The sequence below is a fragment of the Barbus barbus genome (assembly GCF_936440315.1).
Source record: "Barbus barbus genome assembly, chromosome: 29".
In the NCBI taxonomy this organism is placed as follows: Eukaryota; Metazoa; Chordata; class Actinopteri; order Cypriniformes; family Cyprinidae; genus Barbus; species Barbus barbus.
Window position 1 is genome coordinate 26,390,629 of NC_136757.1, and position 19,721 is coordinate 26,410,349.

The 19,721-nt window shown below is 36.3% G+C and overlaps 2 protein-coding genes across 2 annotated transcripts; both read right to left on the reverse strand.

The window, feature by feature from the left end:
* Nucleotides 1-1,379: 1,379 nt before the first annotated feature.
* Nucleotides 1,380-13,651, reverse strand: LOC306849295 (macrophage mannose receptor 1-like). The gene is made up of 4 exons (XM_079384225.1): nt 13,535-13,651; nt 2,860-3,267; nt 1,891-2,013; nt 1,380-1,763 (listed from the first exon to the last, which is right to left on the reverse strand). The coding sequence occupies exons 1-4, from the start codon at nt 13,578-13,580 to the stop codon at nt 1,711-1,713; spliced, it is 630 nt and encodes a 209-aa protein (XP_079240351.1). The 5' UTR covers nt 13,581-13,651; the 3' UTR covers nt 1,380-1,710.
* A 1,027-nt stretch (nt 13,652-14,678) lies between these two features.
* Nucleotides 14,679-18,984, reverse strand: LOC306849310 (uncharacterized protein). The gene is made up of 5 exons (XM_079384242.1): nt 18,920-18,984; nt 18,784-18,828; nt 15,762-16,028; nt 15,498-15,617; nt 14,679-15,280 (listed from the first exon to the last, which is right to left on the reverse strand). The coding sequence occupies exons 1-5, from the start codon at nt 18,963-18,965 to the stop codon at nt 15,252-15,254; spliced, it is 507 nt and encodes a 168-aa protein (XP_079240368.1). The 5' UTR covers nt 18,966-18,984; the 3' UTR covers nt 14,679-15,251.
* Nucleotides 18,985-19,721: the final 737 nt, after the last annotated feature.

Here is a 19,721-nt window from a genome sequence, read left to right on the forward strand (position 1 = left end):
TTGCATAATCATGAAAACAAAAAGCACACAGAATGTGCGGATGTGAATGTAACGAGTGAGTGCGTGTAGTAATGTGTGCAATGGCGGCGGAGTACAGGTAGGCTACTGACCAAGTTTGCAGACGTGAAGAAAGCTGGAGAATGTAGCGGTCGTCGTCAGACACCAGGACAGGAGGATAAGTAGGCAGCCTTGTCGTTAGAACAGTTCCCCAAAATCAGACGATCTTGAAGCGCAACACTATAAAGTTCAGTCAAACTCCACGACGCACAAATATCCTTCACAGGAAGCAATACTTCACAAGCTCCTCACGGTAATCGATTAACTCACTCATGCTACTACAAACCTTGCATGAAAACTTTCTGATGACTCATCTCTCTCAGGTACAACACACCTCCAATATATCCTCCTTCCTTCCGCCATTAATTGAAATACTCCACCCATTCACGGAAAGTGAAAGTGAAAGTAAAACATTTAGACCACTTAACTTAATGATTGCTATCAGGATGTGAAAAGACTTTCAACCAGAATAACAAAAAATGTTTCTGAAGACAATCACCTATTGCACCTTTAAACAGCGAGTCTCTGTCAGAGACAGAACTGAAACTATAAACTATAGGCTGCTATATCTTGCGAGTTTCTAATGCTCTTAATACAAAGCTTGTCACATGTTTAGAACAAATTGTATTATGCACTTTCTCCACAGCAGTTCAGTCTGTGTCCTCCCTAGATATTTTTTTCAGATGCGCTTGTATCAAATTACTGTATATCGATATTAACGGTATTGCTTCATACCGAATATATCGATATATCGTACAAACTTGATATACCGCCCAGCCCTAATATAATATGCACATACTCCTTTATATTAAAGTCTCTTTGTGCATTTCACAATATATTTTATTTTGAGGCTTTTACACCTCTTTCTGAAAAAATATAAATCAATGCGTCATAAAATATTACCTATTGGGATTTTATAAAAAATTAAATGATTACATTAATGGATCATTTAAAGCTTCTCAGAATTTATTTAAACATGATTATAAAATTATAAAATTCAGCAAACCATTTTAATCACATGGGAAAGAGGAAGTGTCTAACTTTCAGTACCAAAAATAAATCATTCTCTTATGAAAATGAAACATGTCTGTGTGTGCAGATGGAGAAAAATTAAAGAACTAGTTTAACTCAAAATCACATATTGCTATTGGCATGTTATTTAAGATTGTCTCCTTCCATACTGTAGAAGATGTTACCCTACAGGTAAAAGAGCCACATTAAAACATTTTGGGTCATTTAATGATTAATTCAACAGCTACAGTTCCCTACTCTGACAAATCATGATGACAGTTATAATAAAAACATTGATATTTACATTTATTCATTTAGCATATATTTTTATTCAAGCAAACTAGGTTACAGAGTGAGGAGAGATAAAAACGAACAGGTATGATGATGTTTGTCAAACTTAAACACAAAGTATTGGGTCGTATTTATACATATATTTTTAAATGATGTAACATATCATTGTAATAAAAGTGTCACCTAAATTCATTTCAAATTAAATGATTATTTATATGTATGTTTGTTTCTTTCGCCTTTGCCTGCATTTCAACTTGAAAAGAGAAGTTTATGTTTGTAATTTTTTTTTCATGGTTGTTTTGCCTTCTCTTCTTGTTCTTATGCTCTTTCTTCAGAAAGCTGCAAGGTTCTTTATGCATTCTCATAATGTTTGCTGGTGAATGTCATGGAAGGGCCTGTGTTACCTGAAACATACACAGTCTGTTAGTGTGTGAACTGTCAGTTTTCAGACCAGCTATAAGAGTTTTATTTTTCATTAGCATTGGATGAAAAAAAGAGAATTCGATATTTGCTAGGCTTTTTGTGGCAGACCTTTGGCTTTGCTTCTGATGTTGGTCACGATCACTGCTGCAGTCATGATGAAAAGACCAACAGCAATGAAGGAGGAAAAGCAGATGTAGAATAAAGATACTCCTTCCTCATGATTATCCAAGACTGCAAAGCAAAAACACTGTTAACAGGATCTGCGTGGTTAGAACTGGCGTTTCCCACATGAATTACTATCTTTTGTATAGGCCTATATCTTTGCAGAACATAAAGACATGAAATTATAGGAAACCGAGTGAATGGTTTAATAATTTGATCTAAACTGCTAAAATGACTTTATATGAAACTTAACAAATGCTAACATCACACATCATAGACCTATTAGACATTTTGGCAGCCATTATTATAAGGTCTTAAAGGAATAGTTCACCCAAACATAAATTGCTCACCAATGCGTCCTCTGCAGTGAATGGGTGCCGTCAGGATGAGAGTCCAAACAGCTTTCCACAAGTAATCCACATGAATCCAGTCCATCAGTTAACATCTTGTGAAGTGAAAAGCTGCATATTTGTAATAAACAAATCCATCATTAAAGTTTTTCTAACTTTAAACCATTGTTTACAAGCAAAAACAGCCCAAAACAGTTCTAAACAAATATGTGGGAGGATTTTGATGTTATAGGACAGCAACAGATCGACTTTTTTACTGGAGAAAGCGTTGTTATTACTTTACACTTCACAAGACGTTAACTGATGGACTGGAGTGGTGTGGATTACTTGTGGATTATTGTGATGTTTTTATCAGCTGTTTGGACTCTCATTCTGACGGCACCCATTCACTGCAGAGGATCCACTGGTGAGCAAGTGATGTAATGCTACATTTCTACAAATCTGTTCTGATGAACAAACAAACTCATCTACATCTTGGACGGACTGAGAGCAAGAAAAGTTTTAGCAAATTAAAATTTTGGGGTGAACTGTTCTTTTAATGGCTGTCCAAGTGTCCTGTTCATACCTTGATATCCACTAGAACACAAATATTCTTTCGTCCCATAAATCAGCCAGCGACTCCAAACACCTGTTCCCGAAAACAACATCACATTTGGCTCATCATGATTTCCATAGTTCAGGTGCAGTGGATGTCCCTTCAAACCAAACAAGCTTTCATCCTTACATTCCCAGGTTTGCACTGGACTGAGATCATTGCAGGGCAGAAGGATAATTTTGACCCAGTCATTGACCTCCTCTGACCCCAAGCAGAGATTAAAAGAGAGGCTGATGATTTGTGAAGAGGAAATCCATCGGAAATGCTGAGCCTCAGATGATACGTTACATGGTTCAGCTTGTACCACAGTAGCACTCACTGCATACACACATTTGTTGTGGTCCTTGTTGTAGATGAGGAAGGAGTTGGTCTCTGAATCTATGGAAAATCATATTAAGTGAAAGTGAAGTGACATACGGCCAAGTATGGTGACCCATACTCGGAATTCGTGCTCTGCATTTAACCCATCCAACGTGCACACACACAGCAGTGAACACACACACACACACACACACACACAGCAGTGAACACACACACCGTGAACACACACCCGGAGCAGTGGGCAGCCATTTATGCTGCGGCGCCCGGGGAGCAGTTGGGGGTTCGGTGCCTTGCTCAAGGGCACCTCAGTCGTGGTATTGAGGGTGGAGAGAGCGCTGGACATTCACTCCCCCCACCTACAATCCCTGCCGGCCCGAGACTCGAACCCGCAACCTTTGGATTACGAGTCCGACTCTCTAACCATTAGGCCACGACTTCCCCGACACTGTATTATACTGTGTAAAGTTTCTTTCTAAAAATCAAATTAGGAAAACATCAAGGTTACTAACTAGACACTTGTGTTGTCTGAAGCCCTATAGAATCTTAAATTCTTTGGACCATCATGGACCGCTTCACAGAGCCCTTTTAGGCACAAAGTCTGAAATCTGTTTATCTTTGAATGTGGTAAAAAAAAATCTGGCTGGGGGCCAGTTGCATAAATTTAGGGCCTGTTTACACTGGTCACTTAATGTGTCTTTAGTGATCGGATATCTGTCTGATTTGTTAAAATGGTTCAATTTATACTTGGCCACATAAATATGTCTTCACAAAACAGATATAAATCCGATCTTCAATTCCCAATAGGACTTGGAATAGGACAGAGCGCTGCATCAGCACTCGTAAATAGGGTTGGGTATCGTTTGAATTCTATCGATTGCGTTTCTTATCAATTCCTATTTCCTACTTTTGATTCCAATAAGACAAAAAAAAAAATCCAATATAAAAAAATGAAGTCAAACATTTATTCTGTCTTTTCACAAAGCATTCTGTTGCAGTTGAATAACATGAGCAAAAATCAGCAGCCTACAGAACACTTAGGCCTACAAGTGGAACTTTTTGCCTATGCTTTTAACAAAAGTACCACAGCAAAAACAACTAATAAATTTAAATTATTAAAGTGTTAAAGACAAGTACTGACAACAGTCAGTAATAAAATAAGAACAAACAAAATAGGTCCACTGTTCTCTGTGCTCATGCTTGTACTTCAGATGTGTGCGCTGCATGCAAACTAGGCGCAAGTTCTTTCCATTCCGGACACTTAAATTGTTTTAAATCACATTAAAATGTGAACACAGGAATTGTTAAACAGAATCATAATGCACGTCTTATTGAATACCTGGTTCTTGGAAATTTGGTACCGGTTCTACAACGGAATCGGTTTTCGATACCCAACCCTACTCGTAAGATAATTTAGTCTCACTAGTTTTAAAGTGCATATTGCAGGTTAGAGACTCCAGTGAGTCAATATATCAAAAAATAATGTAGGAACTAGATTTTCTTTCAAATATACTGTACATACAAACAAGCTACTGAGGCTTCTAGAGTCATTTTTGTGAGAAAATCGATTTCAGCCTCCAACAATTATGAAAATACAGTAATTGAGATAAAACGACTATTGTGCCACATTCCACCCCCTTTCCAGCGGTGCACTTTCATTCCTCCATAAAAGCCCAATTTTACATGCAAATCAGTAAATCATGTGACGTGACTTTATCATGTATTAGATTTATTCATGTTTTTAAAAATGCTAAAGGAAACAGGAGGATTTCTGTGTAACGTTATGCGCACAGAGACGGAACAGAACACGGACATAAAGTCAAGTTTAGGTCAAGCTGCGTGCGTAAAACATCAAATACACACAAAAATGTGTCAAAGTGCGGGGCTTAGAGATTATTCATGTAAACCTTTGTCGGTCATGTAATAAATGAACATAAACAGTTGAGAATGAAAATACATGTGTAATGGTAAATTGGATCCATGTGGCTCTTAAAGTGACAGTGGGCTATAGACTAAATTCGTGTAGATGACGCAGTTACGTCACTAACAGCACATTGTGGTGTCAGAAGCACATGGAAAAATCCATGGAATAAGAGATAAAATGTATTGTTGTGTCTTTGGATGTCAGAATCGGAATGCAAATAATTTTTATAGAATACTGTTGTCAAAAACGCTATTTGAAGCTAAACGCAGACTAATGAATGAAACCTGCTATGATTACGCTACTTTTAAAGCATAAATTTGATTTAAACAATTGGTCTACATGATATTCACATATGCAGTTCATTGGGAACATATTATATTTGCCCTACAGTTACAGCATGAAATACTATTTAAACCTATAACATTTTACATTTAACGTTACCTATTTTGTCTCACAATTGTTTTTTGAATCTTTTTTTTTTTTTGCAAATGTAACTTCATATTTCGTATTGCGGACTTTATAACTTGATTTATCTCAACAATAGCGAGTTTGTCCATTCTGAGGGGGCAAAATGGCAGAAATGAAAATATAAACTCAAAAGAGAGAATGCAGAGTTGATTTTTCTTATCAGAATTGATAAGAGGTATATAGATAGATAGATAGGTATATAGATATAGGTATATGAGGTAATTGTTGTTTTTTCATTTGAACTGTTAACCTTGACATAAGAAGTATTTGGGTGAAGGGTTACGTTATCTGTCTGCTCGAGGAACTGAAACAGACGGTGGGAGAGGACAGATGACGCGTGCAAGAATAACACAAGTGGATGGAAGATTATAAAAGGCTGAAGACAGAGATGGATGTGGCCGGAAAATTGCGTGGTGAAGACTTCTCGTTTGTTATTTTTGTTATTTGCTTATGAGTTACTGTATGAGTTGGTGATTCGTTGAACTTTTAAATCAGACTCTGAGTAATTAATTCTTAGATAACTAGTTATCAGAACCTAAATAAATCCTTATTTCGAGTTTCAAGTGGCCTGAACTTGACTGAATTAGCACAGACACCGGGAGCAGAGGGTTGAAGCTTTATCTTACATCCACTCATTGGCGATGTAATTATGGAATGATCTATCATGAACCTGTTATGAGAAATATGGATGTGATTAGTGGGTTTTAATTCCCTGTATCGGTATATAAACATTACAAGTTGCAAACACAGTGCTCTGTATGCAGTTACAGTAAATGGTAGGGATGCACCGAAATGAAAATCCTGGGCCGAAACTGAGAATTCTGGATGTGCTTGGAAAATGCTTTGTAATAATTATTTATTTTATTAAGGAATTTAAAAAACACAAGCCAATAAAATAAACACACTTTTATTTAAAGAAAATTGGACAGAAAATATATTACTATTAAATATCAATGTATTATTTTTATTCAGTTCTATGCGACAGAATCAGACATAACTGTTGTTGTTGTTGTTTTTGACTAATTATCCAAATAATATATAGTCCTGCAAACGGTTTTTCCTTTCTTAAGATTCGGCGGAGGTGGTACCCTCCTGATAATGTGCCACCCATCAACTGGCTGAAACAAACACTTTTTAAACGCAACATATTTCAGGTGTTATAATATTTATAGCTATGATTAAAGAAAATTACAATTATAAAGTTATGTTTTATTTTCTCTCACCTAATGTTTTATTGTTAATTATTCTTAAAATAGCCTTATGAAATGTTTGCTTTTTCCTCAGAAATACAATGTTGTGTATCTGGTTCTCAAATGAAGGCATAAAACATTAATTTTATTTATCTTTATATTATATATTATATTATTATATTATATAAACTTTTTGGCAAACAAAGGGATTTACTATTAAAATTAAAACATGGAAGAAATGTTGTGTGATCATTCCTTAAAAAATAAAGTTTTCATAATTTTAGTAGTGGTAGTATGTACATTCTGCTGAACAAATATATTTCTGCTACAATGTCTTCAAATTAAACCAGACTTTTATTTTGACGGGTTTCCGTGAATACCTTTAAATTTATTTAACCAGCGTTGCCCGGTACAGCTGTACTACAGCATGCCACAGCACAGTAGCGATACTGCAAGCAGGAACAAGTAGATAGTACTACATAGAAATTTCTTGTTGGCGCATTATTTGAGCAGACTTAGCTTTTCCTGCTAGCATGAGCATTAATTGAGCAGAATGCACATTCATCGAGCGGAATATTGAGCGGAGCGTCACACGGCGCAGTGATGATGGCTGGAGGAGCGTGAAACCTTACTGATTTACGCCAAATAGAACAACGGTACGGTGCGGCGGCCTCAATGGTTTTTTGTAATTGAATTACTCGAGGAATCATTTCAGCCCTATATCATCCATTCACTGCCATTATAATGGTTGGAAGAGCCAGGACATTTTTTTAATATAACACTAATTATATTAGTCTGAAAGAATTACGTTATATGCACCTTGGATGGCTTGAAGGTGAGTAAATCAGGTGGTAATTTTCATTCTTGGGTGAGCTATCTCTTTAAAATTTTAAATGAATAGTACAGAAATATGCATTAAAGCTAAACATTTCAAAAACACTAATGTTGTGCAATATAATTATTTTATCCTAGACTTACAGAGCTAATAAAGTTGTAGACACAGAAACACTTTCTCAAAAAATATAACATTAAACACTTGAAAATATTTTCTTATAGTAGGTTAGTTTATATTACATCTTTAATCAGCATAATAACATAGTGATATTTGACTAAATTGGCCCCTAACAGAAAGGCTTGTAATAGGAGTCAAATGGTGTAACCGGTTACACCACTTGACATTTCAATTTAAAATCAAATTTGACATGCATTATCATGGACACCAATGTAAGTATATGGCCTTGGTGGGAATATTTCAAATGTAAAGTTATTATTAATTTTTATAATAATGATGAATTATCAATGTATTCCTGAGGTCATACCATTTGACATGTATACCTAAGAAAACCTGACCATACCCTAAAAATGTCAAATTATCTCACATTTTAAAGAGAGTTACTAACCTTTGCATGCAGCAGTTAGTATCACTAGAGGTCCTTCTCTGTGATATAATCTCCTGTCACATGATCTTCTTGCAAAATATTAACAAAATGGCTCATTGAATGGTGGTTACACCACCTTGACACTCAAGGAATTTGACTTGACTCCCATAATTCCCCAAATTAATTACAATATTCAGAAAAATGGTGCTCCATTTACTTTTATTTACTATTAAATAGTACTAATGTACGATTATGCCAAACTAGCTGATCTGGTGTATTATTGAGAATTTCACCTTTTTTAAACAAGATACATTTTTTGGTACGAGGTTTTTACGGTTACACCACATTGACATTTCTGCAATAATCCCCCAAATATTCTCTCAAAATTAATTAAAACCAGACATTTTTGACTTGGGCCATAAAAAAAGAGAATGTATGCAATTAATTTGCACATTTATTTTGAAATGTTAACCCTTTTAAATTTAATTAAACCATATGGACACAAAAAAATAGCGTCACGTCATAATAATAATTAATTATTATTAATTCTCTCTCCACCCTCAATACCACGACTGAGGTGCCCTTGAACAAGGCACCGAACCCCCAACTGCTCCCCAGGCACCGCAGCATAAATGGCTGCCCACTGATCTGTGTGCGTGCGTGCGTGCACGTTGGATGGGTTAAATGCAGAGCACAAATGAGTATGGGTCACCATACTTGGCAGTATGTCACTTCACTAAATGATGTCATTATGTGTGTGGGTGCGCATGGGTGTGAGTGTGAGGATCTGTTTGGATTATTTTTTTAAATAATCCAATTTTAAAAACACTGCAACAACCGCATTTATCAACATGATTTCTTTTGTAATATCATGTTTTGGCCTCATATTTACTAGGAATTGAATTGAAATCTTTGTAAAAATAAGCAAAGTAATAAATAAATGAAAATAATATTTTTAAGCGCAATTAAATATTCTCAGGAGACCCATTGATCCACAGATGTTCATCGCATGTTATGTTTCATTCAAGCATGGTTTACGACTCCAAAGAATACGCATCATGGCGACGTATGTTTTTGGAAAGTCTTTTCACATATCTTCTGTAGTTGACTTAAACATTTTAAATGAGCTGGAAAGTTATGGGGGAAAGGGTTGGTGCCTATAAAAGTCATAAAGTCATATCTCTTCAAAGACTGATTATGTGACCATCAGGCAAGATGCTACATCGTCATATGGTCTGTCTACATATATTTTTCAGTAGACAACCAATAGTATATGATTAAGGCTGGTTCAGAAAAAGTCTTATATACAACTATATAAGTGTAGAACTAGATCGCAGGCTCACCATAGTAATAATCTAAGAAATGGAAACTTTTTTTTAATTTAGCCTTTTAAGTCGGAATATGTTTTAAAATAAAAATAAATATGACATTTTCTAAAAGATACAGCTTAAATAAGGAATCACTGACTCCGCGTTTGACACAAGAGATACGTCAGTGCTGTGACAAACACCCAGATGCCTTCACATATGGAACCTTTTTGAAATACTTCTAGTTTAGGGGCAGTGGTGGCCTAATGGATAGAGAGTTGGACTTGTAACCTGGTGCACACAGCAGGGAGGATCAAGGACACGCAGAGAGGACGTAAACTTCAAATAATAGACTTTAATGAAGACAGGGCAAGACAAGGCAAACTCACAGACATCAAACACCGGGGGTAACGAGTAGACCAGACGAAATCTAACTGAACAGACAGGACTATAAATACACAGCATAATGAGACAGATACGGCTAGACACAAATAAACTAATGATTACATCAGACAAGGACAGGAAACAAACCAAATATATGCACAAGAGGCAGGAACACATGACACACACCACAGAGGTCTGACATGTAGGTGGGGGGAGTGAATAACCAACACTCTCTCCACCCTCATTACCACGACTGAGGTGAGACCCTTGAGCAAAACCACAGGATTCTACAAAATGTTTATTTAAAATCTTAAGATTAGGTTTTGAAATCATTATTATCACGGCCATAACATTCACTTAGAAAAAAAAGGTTAACAGAATAACATCTCATCATCTGGGGTGCGTTTCCCAAAGGCATCGTTAGCCAACTATGGTCGCAAGTTCCGTCGTTACCAGCATAGTTCAACAATTCGGTGTTTTCCGAAACCATAGTTCAAACGAACATTCGCAATCAGCATCACAAACTTACGTGGTTGGACCTACAGCTCTCGACCTGCGGTTAGAAGCATAGTTTCTTGTTAGTAAGATATATGGGCATAAATAAATATGCTCTTGGGCACAAAAAGCAAGCTAACATGCAGTACTATCTGTATCGTCCATTCTATGTAAATATAAATGCATTTTAATTATGTGTTTTTGCACATCCATTGTAAGCACCGTTTTTTGAAGAGTGCGCATGTGCATAAATGCCTGCGGGAACCCCAGAGTATGACGTAAGAGGGAACCCGCGATTAATCAAACATCAAATAAAGCAAAATGACAGGGAACAAAAAGCAGTAAATTAGTCAGTAGGTGCCACGTTCAATATAGTAGCATCTTAGAGATCTCTAATCAGTTAAATAGCTTAAGTTATTCCTCCACCACGTGTGTGTGACATCATTAACAATGGCCCTATGTTGTTGAAATAATGTGGTAAACGACGGAGATGCGACCGTGTTCGGGAAACAGTCATGACTAGCTAGTTCATTTCCAAAACAATGCATAGTACTATATGGTGGTTAATCAGCGAGTTACGTCGTTGTTCGGGAAACGCACCCCAGATCAGTAACTCAACCCTCTCCCTCCTTTGTCTATGAGGGTCTGAAGCAGACTTTCAGTTTCACACTGAAGATTACCCCAAAAAGGAGCTGCGAGTTTTGTTTATATTTAATAATGTTTATTACTTAAACTTTTTTTCTTGTATTTTATTTTATTTTGGGAACATTTCATTCGGGGGACGTTCCATAGTCGTAATGATGGGGTCCCCTGTAGAAATTTTGTCATGCCCCTGACATTGGTGTTTTTTCACAATCTTAAAAGCATATAAATGTCTAAAGTCTGATTATACTGTATTCAGCATACACTGGGTTAAGATAATATGCCATCAGCATGAACATACATGTGATTTATGAGGATATTTCTCGAGTCATCATAATTAAGATCACTTACAAACAATATTTTTTAAAAATGGAAGTTTGCAGAATTTTTACATGATACAGGTGTACGGTTTGTACAGTACAAAATCATTACGACTATGGAACGTCCCCAGAAAACATAAACACCAACGTGTGCGTGTAGGTGAGAAGAGCTCAAAGCAGGACTTTAGGGAAACTTTCATTCAAGGTATGAACATCATTGTCCCCAGAATAATGTAAAGCGTTTTATTTTTATATTTTTTATTTTTAGACTTACAGTGCACAGTTCACATTTTCATCGAGCACCATCTCTTACGAATCCGTGACTATTATGTCTCCCGCCGGCAGACGCCCACATGTGCTGGGGAAAGTCGTGGCCTAATGGTTAGAGAGTCGGACTTGTAATCCAAAGGTTGTGGGTTCAAGTCTCGGGCCGGCAGGAATTGTAGGTGGGGGGAGTGAATGTCCAGCGCTCTCTCCACCCTCAATACCACGACTGAGGTGCCCTTGAGCAAGGCACCGAACCCCCAACTGCTCCCCGGGCGCATAAATGACTGCCCACTGCTCCGGGTGTGTGTTCACGGTGTGTGTGTGTGTTCACTGCTGTGTGTGTGCACGTTGGATGGGTTAAATGCAGAGCACGAATTCCGAGTATGGGTCACCATACTTGGCTGAATGTCACTTCACACTTCACAAAGGAACCACACCAGCTCGGAGTCTCACTAGGTTCTTGCTTTGGCATCCCATGTTGAACTGCATCATATTGCCGGGATAATAATCCTCTGGTCTAAAGTGAACGATACATACCAGCACGTTTTCTGAAGCAGATGCAGAAGTGAAGTCCCGTTTCTTCACTTGCACAAAACGCACCCAGGCACAGAAGATACTGTCCTATTTCTGGTTAGGAAACCTGTGGACTCGATGTCCTGACAGGCTGGAGTTTTTGCTACCTCCGCAAACACAATAATTTACCATAACGATGATAAATTGGAATACAAAAACTACAGAAAACACACAGACTCGTGCAGACTCGCCCAGCAAACGCCTCCCTCTCGTGACATCAAAAAAATCTTTTTTTGAGAACTGTCAAGAAAACCGTCACGTTTTCTACTAAATTTGTGCCCTCACGTCTTGTAAAACATTTTAAATCCTGCGTTAACTTTTCATATGCTATTTTCATACAAGGTTATGCATTCCTTTTGAAAAAAAATTAACCTGCAATATGCACTTTAATGAAGATGATTGTGTCTTGAGCATCTGTGACTTGGTTTCATCTGGACTACGTCCCATGCACCTCCTGAAGTGGTTTGAGTGATTGGATTTAAATCCATCTCAAAAGCGTTTCGGAAGGCATTTTCACATGATCTTTTTAGGATCGGATAGCTGTCCTATTAGAGAAAACGCATGAAGTGACCAGGTGTAAACAGACCCTTAGCCTCTGTTTTAAGAGCTAGTCTCTCTAACTAGCAGTTAGAGTCCAGAAATAATAACTTGGATTCAACTTAGACTAATCTACGTTTTTATGTAACTGACTTTAAGTTATGACCAGGGGCCAGTTGCATAAATATAGCCACTATGTTAAGACTGTGTTTTAAGAACTAGTTTGACCAACTAGCAGTTAGCCGAGGGGTAACCAGTTTTACTTTTCAATTAAAATTAGACAAGACTGCCTTTTTATAACTGATTTCAAAATGTTATGACCAGTCTAGAAGAAAATAATTACATGACTAACTTGTAAGACTAGTCTAAGCAGTTTAAGCAACCGGCACTGAACTTGAGTGACTAGAACATGTCTTAATGTTAAATCTTGTTTTATCTTAAAAATAACTGACATTGTTATTACAGAGCAACAGATTTGTCAGTTAAGATGTGTTTCAAATTTAAATCACACTTTTGCAGTAAAATATTGATTCAAGTCCTAAACAGTGTGCCATTAAAAAGTAGATTATTGAACCACTGTCCAGTGAATGAGACCAATTTTTTACAAAAGGCAGCAAAAATATTGATTCTTTGAAAAATTATATTCTATCCATGCACTGTAAAATATTGGAAAAGAATGCAAGCATAAAGGTGTAAAAAGTTATTAGATGATGCACCTGTCGTTGTATTGCAATCTGGGTCAAATGCATCTATACAAATACAATATTAATCTATACAAAAACACAGCAAAACTTTATTAATTCCTATGTTTACATATCTGAGGCAAATGAAATCCACTTACTGAAAGCTGACCAAAGGGCCAATAAATAGATATAAAGTTGGTTCATCCTCTCGTAGATTATAGACTACAGCTTTCTGAGATACATGCGGGTGGAGAGTCTGACATAGAGACTTCCTCTGTGTTATCATGAAACATGCAGAGTAGATGTGACAAAGCAGAAGTGCTTCTGATGACAAAACTTAACTTCATATTTAAACATTTGTGCTGGATTTGTAAGATGAGGCTGATTTTAAGAGCTAATTGTTTACCAGCTAAGGCTGATATGATGCCTGCTTCCAATATGTGGATGAATAACTTATAATAGATGCATCTAAGAATTAAAAGCTCCTCAATTGCATAGTTTAAAGATGTTGTTTTGTTATCCTTTCTTTCTAAAAGGGTTGTGGCTATCAGCACAGATCATCTGGTCTGACGACACAACCACAAGCTTACAGATGCCATATTTGTCTATGTACAAAAAGTTAAAAGCGTACCATAGCATTTTTATAATTTGTGTTGTTTTGAATGAAGGATATTATATACAAAAAAGGTCATTATGATTTTTTTTTTATCTCACAATTATGACTTTTTCCCCTGAGAATTGTGATATATAAACTCAGAACTGAGAGATATAAATGCACAATTCTGAAAAGAAAAGTCAGAATTGTGAGATATTAAAGTGCCCCTATTATGGGTAATGAAAGGTTCATATTTTGGTTTTGGGAGTCCCCAACAACAGGTTGGCATGCATGCAAGGTCAAAAAACACGTTCATTGTCTTATAATATGCATATATTTTTTACCTTACTTGCTCAAGGACTCCCAAACGATTCTCTCAATGATTCATTTTTCCAAGCCCCTCCTTTGCTTGACGCTAATCTGCTGTGATTGGTCCAATTGGTCTCATTCCCATTTCATCTTGCCTGTAATGCCTGATAAAGCAGCGTTTGTGAGTGCAGTCCTGCTTTGTGTACAGCGTTACCGGGGAAATGGCTATTTTTACCACTCCAAAAGCGACACCTAGTGGCAAAGAATGAATTTGCATTTTCATTCAGACCAACCTGAAAAGACCAACAAGTGTGCAGGCAATATGCTAACATGAAACGGCTTGTAATTCGTTTTAAAAAACGACTTGTTTCAATGATTCAGAGTCGACTCTTTCTTTTGAGAGACAATAACTTTATACATGATGCACTTTCTGATTTAAAACTTTGCAGGATATTTTCATTCATTCAGAGCTGTGTTACACACTGCATGAAAGGTCATTTTCAAAAATCTATAATAGGGGCACATTAAACTCAATTGGGAAATGTAAACTTAGAATTGCAAGAAAAATATTGGATTTGTGAAATAAAACGTAGCAATTACCTTTTTTAATTATTTGTCAGGATAGCGGATAGATTATTAAAAAAAGACTTTCAAAAATGTTTATTAAAACAAAGGCTATTGAAGTCTGTTTTACAAGAAAATAGAGTAATTTTTCACTTTATACTTAAAAATGTATTGTTTAATTCAGTGTGTTAATAACTTGTTGTTTCTTTGAAGCAATTTTCACTCAAAAATAGCTAAATTTATTAATGAATAAATATGTAATTAATAATTACAAAGTAAATCCTACACCATTTTTTTTCAATGTATATAACATTTTATTTGTTTTAGGAAGATGAGAATCAGCCCCCCTCCAGATCAGATCATCCTTTATGTCTGTTTTATGTCGTCAGTAATCCGCTATATATTATTCAGACATCCACATAGTCATTATTGGAATCTGTCATGAAAGAACATAGATATACATGCTTGAGTTGTTTTTCTCTTGTACATCAATATTTTAAATGTTTACATTCAGAGAGTAAATTTGTGTTGAAACAAATTAAACTGCTATTTTAAGTTTGTAGTTTGATTTTATTTTAGGTTTGATCTGACTGTGTTCATTTCGTAATATCCACTGTTGCTATAAATGAATGAATAATTGACAAAACACACACCTTGTGCATTGCTTCTAATGTTGGTCACAATCACTGCAGCAGTCATTATAATGACACCAACAACAATGAAGGAGAAAAAGCCAATGTAGAATGAAGATACTCCATCATGATGCTCTAAGACTGCATGAAAATGATGAGAAATACAGATGTTTATATATGTGTACATATATCTGCCATTGATTGTACACACAGAAAATGATCATAATTTTTGTTATCTTTCACAGAAATGCATCTACAGATACATAATTATTTTATCAGACTGACCGTAGGTCTCACTCAGCAGATAACTGTCATTTCCAAAGGTAATGATCTCATGTATACATGTCAGAGAAACAGGAGGCCTCACGGTGATGTTAAACACACACACTTCATGTGTAATGCATGCTGGGTTCTTCAGGGTGTAGTTCTGTTCATAGTTCACTGACAGCTGGAAAGAGCTCTCAATAAACCTTCTTCCAATCGAACACATGACGATCGCATGCTCTCTGTCCTCCATCTGCTGGTACACTGTAATGACAGGCACTGGAGAATCTGAAACACACTGACGTGATGAATAATTCAACAGTTTATAGGCTCATAAAACCTACAAAACGGACAAATGTAAGCGTTTAGAAAAATTTTGTGTACAAAAAAAAAAATATATATAATAAGTCAGACATAAAAACACCAAAACATTTGATGTAGAAACCGTTTTCACCCAGAAACTACAAGTAACACATTGATTTTAGAAATTTTGAAGTAGAAAAATTATATATTTGTTACAATTATGGACTTTTGTTTGTGTTCTAGTCCTCCTGCCTTAGTCTTCCTTTGACCTAGTTTTCTTTAGTTGCCCTGATTAGTTAATGAGCATTTGCAGCGTTTCTTAATTTGCATGTGTTGTGAGCATTTGCAGCGTTTCTTAATTTGCATGTGTTGTGAGGACTTGCAGCGTTTCTTAATTTGCATGTGTTGTGAGGATTTGCAGCGTTTCTTAATTTGCATGTGTTGTGAGCATTTGCAGCGTTTCTTAATTTGCATGTGTTGTGAGGATTTGCAGCGTTTCTTAATTTGCATGTGTTGTGAGCATTTGCAGCGTTTCTTAATTTGCAAGTGTTGTGAGGATTTGCAGCGTTTCTTAATTTGCATGTGTTGTGAGGATTTGCTGGTGTTTTTTCTATTTGCATGTGTTTTCTATTTGCAAGGTGAATGCATACCTTGACTCTAGGGGTCAAACAACTAAAAATCAAGTCAGAAATCTTGGGGTGATTCTGGAGACAGACCTTAGTTTCAGTAGTCATGTCAAAGCAGTAACTAAATCAGCATACTATCATCTCAAAAACATTGCAAGAATTAGATGTTTTGTTTCCAGTCAAGACGTGGAGAAACTTGTTCATGCTTTTATCACCAGCAGGGTGGATTATTGTAATGGTCTCCTCACCGGTCTTCCAAAGAAGACCATTAGACAACTGCAGCTCATCCAGAACGCTGCTGCCAGGATTCTGACTAGAACCAGAAAATCTAAGCATATCACACCAGTTCTCAGGTCCTTACACTGGCTTCCAGTTACATTTAGCATTGATTTTTAAAATACTTTTATTTGTTTATAAGTCACTCAATGGCCTAGGACCTAAATATATTACTGATATGCTCACTGAATATAAACCGAACAGACCACTCAGATCATTAGGATCGAGTCAGTTAGAAATACCAAGGGTTCACACAAAACAAGAGGAGTCTGCTTTTAGCTATTATGCGGCCCGCAGTTGGAACCAGCTTCCAGAAGAGATCAGATGTGCTAAAACATTAGCCACATTTAAATCAAGACTCAAAACTCATCTGTTTAACTGTGCATTTGTTGAATGAGCACTGTGCTATATGTCCGAACTGACTGCAATTAATTTTATGTATAATCATTTTCTTTAAATTCATTTTAAATCAATTTCTATATCATCTTAAATTTTTATTTCCATGTTTTTATTGATTTTTAATGTCTATTTCACTTTCTTTTATGTAAAGCACTTTGAATTACCACTGTGTATGAAATGTGCTATATAAATAAACTTGCCTTGCCTTGCCTTGCCTTTTCTGAAGTTGCAGCGCGTGGAGCTCTCTCGGCCACCGTATAAAACGGCTCATTTAAACACGCCCCCCATATGTCTACATCACTGTGTGGGAAGATTTGCATAACACCGCCCAAATGTTTACACAAAGAGGGAGTGATTTTTTTTTGTTTTTGGAGATGCTGTGTTTCATTGTGAAAGCGAAAGTACTTTGTTTGGGCTTCCAAAAGAGGACACAGCTAGAAATCAGTGGTTAAGTTGTATTTACAACACTGTTCCAGAACAGTTCAACCCAAATATTAGAGTGTGTGCAGCGCATTTTATGGAGGACTATTTCCCGAACCTGGGAGAGTAGCCTACAATGCCAGCTGTGCACAAAGGCTGTTTGTATAAAGTGGGGCAATTCCAACTTTGCAAGGACAGTCTGGCGATTCTGACTCACAGTCTGTTTTCATATTTAAAGAATTTGCGCGATGCAACGTGACGCATAAAAAGACAGTGTAAGTTATTATAATCAGTAATTATGTCTCCACTGGATGCAACAAAATGCCTTGTTTTTAATGGGTTTTATTCTTTTTGTCTCGACACGGCATCACAATACGGTAAGGGTAACATTTCCGTCACACACTTGAGGTATTTGGCCAATCACAATGCACTGGATAGCTGGCCAATCAGAGCACACCTCACTTCTCAGAACGATGAGCTTTGTAAAAATGTACGCGTTTCAGAAAGGCGGGGCATAGAGGAGCAACAATAATGTACGGTATGTGGAAAATAATGTGTTTTTTGAACCTTAAACCACATAAACACATTGCATTACACCAAATACACAAAATAATGTTCTTTTTAGCAACGTCATATGACCCCTATAAAGACATACTTTGGGTGATCAAGTATAGTGCTGACATTAGAAAAATAGCACAATAAAGATGTTTGTACAACACAATTTTGATTACTGGTGCTACAGCAAAAAAGGTAAAAGAAATCACTGTGCATATTAATCCAAAACTAACCTCTGTTAATATGTTATGTTACTGGAAACAGGTCTGAAATGTGTGTCTGTAATAGTGTAAGATTATTGTTTACTTATTGTTTCCAGTCATACTGTGTCGCCCAATATGGATTTAGAACAAATTTACCATGAATTTACTTTATCTTATTGCACAAATCTTGTATCAGGCCTTTGAACTGCTATTAAAATGATATTATGTAGATATTAAATTGGATAATGTCAGATTACATACCTGTCATTGAAGGTTGATAATCATTGAATAATGAATGAGATGAATCTATTTAAAAAAAGAAGGCAGAAAAACTTAATTATTAAAAATGTAGACACAAAATATGAAGAAAAACTGTAAAGGAATCTCATGTACTTACTAATGAGTGACCAAAGGGCCGGTAGAAGCACATAAAGCTGCCTCATGTTGTCACAGATCAGACTGAAGATCTTCATGCACTGACTCTGTGTATATATCACACCTGTCAGCTTTGATTTAAAAAAAGTTTTCTCTGGAAATGTAACTCAAGATCATCTGCACATTCATGAGGAACTGAAGCACACATAACCACAGTGGCTTTAAAACCAATATCATTGTTAAATTATATCTGTCTCAGATATAAACATGTCATATGTTTATATCAGTATAGTTCTTAAAGTCTTTTAGTTTGAGGCTGTCACAACTCTGACACAAAGAAAAAAATGTATTCATTGTTTTTCTCAGTGACAAAATGTAACTTTAAAATAGAAGCTGAACATAATGGGCCACATTTATCAGAGTTCCGTGTGATTCATGAAACATTCGTATGCTGGCAATCCAATCATACAAAACATTGTAAATGTGGCAGCAGAGTTTTCGACACGGAGAAATGAAACCCAGCCAAAAAGAGGACGTAATCTCATTTAAGAGAAATTGATCTTACTCCAAAAACACCTGTTAACCTTGTAATTGCAAACAATAGGCTACATTAATTTATGTAATTTATATGTATATTAAAATACTGGTAAATATAAACAGCCTATTTAGTTCCCCTCACTCTACAACAAATATTTAAAATTTTACGGTATTAAAAAAACGGAACAAGAATGAAAAATAAGTTGTTAAATGTTTCATTCACGCGCTGGTCTGAGGTGAGCGCATACACCTGAAGCGCGCGCACAAAAACCCTGTCAAACAGCGCC

Excerpts from the sequence above, each read along its gene's own strand:
- LOC306849310 (XM_079384242.1), bottom strand. The coding sequence starts at position 18,965 with ATGAGGCAGCTTTATGTGCTTCTACCGGCCCTTTGGTCACTCATTA. Across the intron at positions 16,029-18,783 it reads TTATCAACCTTCAATGACAG|ATTCTCCAGTGCCTGTCATT; the intron begins GTATGTAATCTG and ends AGTGTGTTTCAG. Across the intron at positions 15,618-15,761 it reads TCTGCTGAGTGAGACCTACG|TCTTAGAGCATCATGATGGA; the intron begins GTCAGTCTGATA and ends ATTTTCATGCAG.
- LOC306849295 (XM_079384225.1), bottom strand. The coding sequence starts at position 13,580 with ATGAACCAACTTTATATCTATTTATTGGCCCTTTGGTCAGCTTTCA. Across the intron at positions 3,268-13,534 it reads GGCCCTTTGGTCAGCTTTCA|ATTCAGAGACCAACTCCTTC; the intron begins GTAAGTGGATTT and ends GATTTTCCATAG. Across the intron at positions 2,014-2,859 it reads GTGTTCTAGTGGATATCAAG|TCTTGGATAATCATGAGGAA; the intron begins GTATGAACAGGA and ends TTTGCTTTGCAG.